A 4528-nucleotide genomic window follows, 5' to 3' on the forward strand; every position below is an offset into this window, starting at 1 on the left:
AAATTTAATCATCGAATATTCTCCCGATACATGTCAGGACGTATCGATGCATAATATGCATCGGATTTCGGTATTTCAACAATTTTAAAGTATCGGATACCGCAAGATTAAAGTACCCAATTATTTGTTTATTTTTGTGGGTACATACCCAATTATTTGTTGAGAAATGATATTTGAACAATCATGTTTTACAACTTTATCTCTCATACCCACATTATCTTTTTATTTTCTCTCTCTATTGCTTTGGTTTTTGCATCACTACTTCATTTTCTTTATAAAATTTTAGTTGTTACATCTATGGATGTTCAAATAACACAAATCTACATTTGTTTTATCTCTTTACACATTGATCAAAGTATAGAAATGTGTACGAACACCCATATATAAATGCAGATCTACTTTTTTTTTTAACTAGCAAACAAGGTAATATACAATGCGCATCTCTAATTAAAAAACAAAATTAAAAAAAAGGCATTGCTCTTGCCCTTGTTAAAAAAAAATGCCGTCCTTCATGTTCTAGTGTTAGCACAGCTCTTCATCCCAACCTTATATAAGATCAAGAATGAAATGAAGTATACTATATAAAGAATACAAATTTCACTATAGGATGCAATGCACTATGACTATGGTATGGTATCTGATTTAATTTGGTGCAAATGGAAAAACCAGCAATCTATTATAAGAAACGCAGATATATAAATTAATAAAAGCAGAAGAAAAACAACAACTAGCACTACACATTATTTAGTGACATAAATATCATCAAATGCATATCCATTATACATCATCAATATATACATATCATATCATATTCAAACTACATTTGCCATCAGAAAAAAAGCCCTACTGATCTAATCTACCCATCCATAAATTCCCAATACAGGCTGGCATCTATGTCACGATAATGATCATAAGATCCATAACCCCATATTCGAAACAAAAACACAACCCAAATTATTAAAAAACAATAAAAAATAAAAAATGAGTTCATTCATGATTATTGCTCAGACTCAGAGTTTCTGATAGTATTCTCAGCGATCTGACCCAACGACTGTAAATTACAACGTACAATAGTATCAACAAAAAAACACGTTTCCTCCTTCGTGTTACCTTGCGGTACATCAACAACGTATGATTCAATGACAAGTGTCCTATCTCCGTCGACAGAATGAAGCGTCGTCACCGACCGGTAGTTTCTCAGACGGTGGTCCCCACCAACAACACTGAAGCTGATGACGTGGCGTTCATCGTCAAGAATCTCCAGCCTTTCAGTGCTGGACTCAGCTGGAAGTCCTGAAACAACACGAACTTCACGGACGGCGCCGACGGTGATGTTTTCTCCGGTGATGACTTGGCAGCTTTTGACGAAGTTTTTGTATCCTTGTGGATTTTCGAAGCGTCGAACTACAGGCCATACGGCGGAGATAGGGGCGGAGATTGTTTGTGTGACGACGGAGCAGCACTGGTTTGGTCCAACCATGTGTGCGTGGTGAAGAGATAACGTGTCTAGGACTAGGGTTCCTCCGTTGGAAGAAGATAAAGATGGTGGAAATGGGATAACTAAACGACGCGCCGCCGTGGGTGGTGGTGTTTGTGGTTGTCTAGGGCAGTTTGCACCGTTTGCTATGGCTAAGTAGGTGGTTGCATCGGTTGTACGGTTGAATCTCTCAAGCTGAAGAGAAAAACTTGATGGCATTTTAAAAAAAAATATATATATATCTAAAAAATAAACAATAAAAATGAAACTCTCTAAGGGAGATGAATATGATTATGAGAACATGCGTGTTAATGATTTAATGATGAAGAAGAAAATGAAGAAAGCTATATATGAAGTAAGAGAGGCAAAGGTGTTATGTGAGAAATATTTTTGTAGTACAAGTTGCAATATAGTTTTGGTGTAGTTAAGGTTTTTTTTTTCTTTTTCTTTTCTTCTTTGTTCTTTTTCAGCTCCGTGAGATAAGGGCTGAGAAAGTAATGAGATAGATGATAGGAATGGGATTGAGGTTGGGTTGGTTATACAAGGTTGTTGTTGGGGTTATTGATTTCTTGCAAAGCCACAAAGAAGCTTACGCATGGTTATGCAAGTGGATGATCAACTTGCAAATGTATTTGGTCTTAGTTTTATCAATTATCCATTTTTTTCTTTATTTCAAATTCCAACTTTTCCTTCTCTCCCTCCATCCCTATTATTTTATTGTTCACTTGTATATGAATAAAGTTTTTTATTTGCCAACTTCCTTCCTTTGGATCCCACCACTCTTTAAACTATTGTGTTTTTAATTCCCACTATTTCCTTATTTTCTTAGGTGTATAGTACTGTTGGTTTAATTTCTAGTGTATTTTAATGCAGCAAATCAAACTGCAAAATGAATAACCCTTTAAATATCATTATTAATTCTTCGAGTAGTTTCTTAATCTAAATTATATGAAATATATAATGGCTTATAAAGAATATAAAAAGTATAATAAACCGTGTCTCTATATGCATTCTATTATTTTGGTTCATAGAATTGTAATATTTTTTCTAATTAATTAGTATTTAAGCGATACATACTTTTATATATGGATCTTGCTAACAAGTGTTCTACGTTCCCTAAAAAAAAAAAAAAACAAGTGTCCTACGTACATTGTTTAAGAAAATCATAAATAAAAATATTTTTTTAAAAACATAAGTCAAACATATGAAAAAGTAATAATCACACATATTTCTATGTAAAAGTTACTACTATTATTGATTTTTTAAACAATGCCTAAAGGACATTTGTTAGCATTTTCACACACATACACATAGAGGTGATTACCATGGAGATGCTTTAGACCATAATCCCAATTATGTTTTTGAAGTATTTATAGTGTGAAAGATGTGATTCGTCGATGTTTTCAATGGAGTATAAACACGCGAGGTAGGATTTCTTAATGGAAATATCCCTAGCTCTGTAATGCTGAATGTATATCATTTGGAGTGGCCACATATCACCGTTGCAGACTTAATGGTCACAACTCAGAAACATTGAAACATGGAACTAATTAATGTTTTTTTTATTTTTTTATTTTTTATCATAACACAACCATATGTATTCTTAATACTTCGCTTTTGCTTTCAGTAACTAATGATATACCACTTAGAAAAGATGGTGGTTATACGGAGAAGAGTACGTTCAAGGACATCATGAATCATAATTAGAGGTTCTTGTACTTTTAATCCCTAACTTTCTTAATCTTGCGATTTTTACCCCATATTAAAAAAATGACAAATGTAGTCCACTATGTCTAGTCTCTTTTGCAATTGTAGTCATTTTCTTCAATTTTGACCGAGTCACCCCATACGTGACACCTCACTTAAACGAGTGGCATGTCATGTGGGTAATTAATGAATTAAAAAAAATATAAAATTGCCACACACTTATTTATTGAATTAAAAAATCAAAATGGAAAGTCAAAAGAAAGAGCACATGGTCAATCTTTAATTACCTCCTCATCAGAATCCACCACCCCTCTTCTTCTCTCCCAATCTAATCCTTCCAGAAATCTCTTCTCGAATCAAACAATTCAAAAAACCCTCAAAACCCTCTTATCACCACCCTCAGCCGTTCCCTAAAAAATACCACCACCACCAACACTAAATCTTTTGATCTTCTTCAACCTCCGCTTCATTGATTGATACCCAGAAACGCTATCATCTTATAGAAACAAAAAATCAAGGCGAGGACATCAAATGCTATTAAAATAAAGGCTAACAAAGGTACTTCATAGAGGTACCATGGCCAAGCTTGCTTTTATGAGTGTGACATTGGTAGTGTTTGATTTGAGGAGGTGAAGCGATGCGCCATCATTTTGATTAAGATGTGGATCATAGTATCATAACTCACTCCCAAATGAAAAGTAATTAAGAAGGAAGTGATTTACAATGTAAGTGTAGAAGAATCAAAGACTACCTATTGCCATAAAACCATCCTAGATTGTAGCTACAATCAAAGGAAACGTTTAAAATGACCCAACCACCAAAAATGCAATAAACACACCACAAATTATCCAAACATTGCTTGTAACAAGATCCTCCACATTTCGAACTACATTCGATTATATAATCTAAACTCTTGCATGTATTGGTTCAACTTATCTAATAAGAAACCTTCCCAAACTCTGTTAAAACTCGAGTTTTGGAGGGTTTGACAAGATTTATTAGATTATATAATCTTAACATAGTCCAGAACACAAAAAATTGGAAAAAAAGTCATTACATAAAATTCTACAACAACAACAACATGCATTAAACAACATAATTTCAACAACATAATTAAAAGACGTAAAACAACAAAATAAAAACAAACAAGAACGTGGGTCATCCAAACTTAATTCTTCATCTGTCTATTCATGCAAGACCTAATTTCTTCGTAGGTTATGGGCCGAATTAAACTTTTATAAATATCTCAAAAATATATAACCAAATAAGTGTCTAACTCGATTGGTCGTTTAGAATTGTGCTGAACAAATATAGAGAACATGAGTCTCACCTCATGGTCGTTAT

The 4528-nt window shown here is 33.5% G+C and overlaps 1 protein-coding gene across 1 annotated transcript; it reads right to left on the reverse strand.

Annotated features, from left to right (window-relative positions):
* Window positions 1–740: 740 nt before the first annotated feature.
* On the reverse strand, window positions 741–2096 carry LOC11413806 (abscisic acid receptor PYL4). The gene has a single exon (XM_003600940.4). The coding sequence runs from the start codon at window positions 1694–1696 to the stop codon at window positions 998–1000; it is 699 nt and encodes a 232-aa protein (XP_003600988.1). The 5' UTR covers window positions 1697–2096; the 3' UTR covers window positions 741–997.
* Between the last annotated feature and the right edge of the window lie 2432 nt (window positions 2097–4528).

This window comes from Medicago truncatula, chromosome 3, assembly GCF_003473485.1.
Source record: "Medicago truncatula cultivar Jemalong A17 chromosome 3, MtrunA17r5.0-ANR, whole genome shotgun sequence".
NCBI classification, from domain to species: Eukaryota; Viridiplantae; Streptophyta; class Magnoliopsida; order Fabales; family Fabaceae; genus Medicago; species Medicago truncatula.

Excerpts from the sequence above, each read along its gene's own strand:
- LOC11413806 (XM_003600940.4), bottom strand. The coding sequence starts at position 1,696 with ATGCCATCAAGTTTTTCTCTTCAGCTTGAGAGATTCAACCGTACAACC.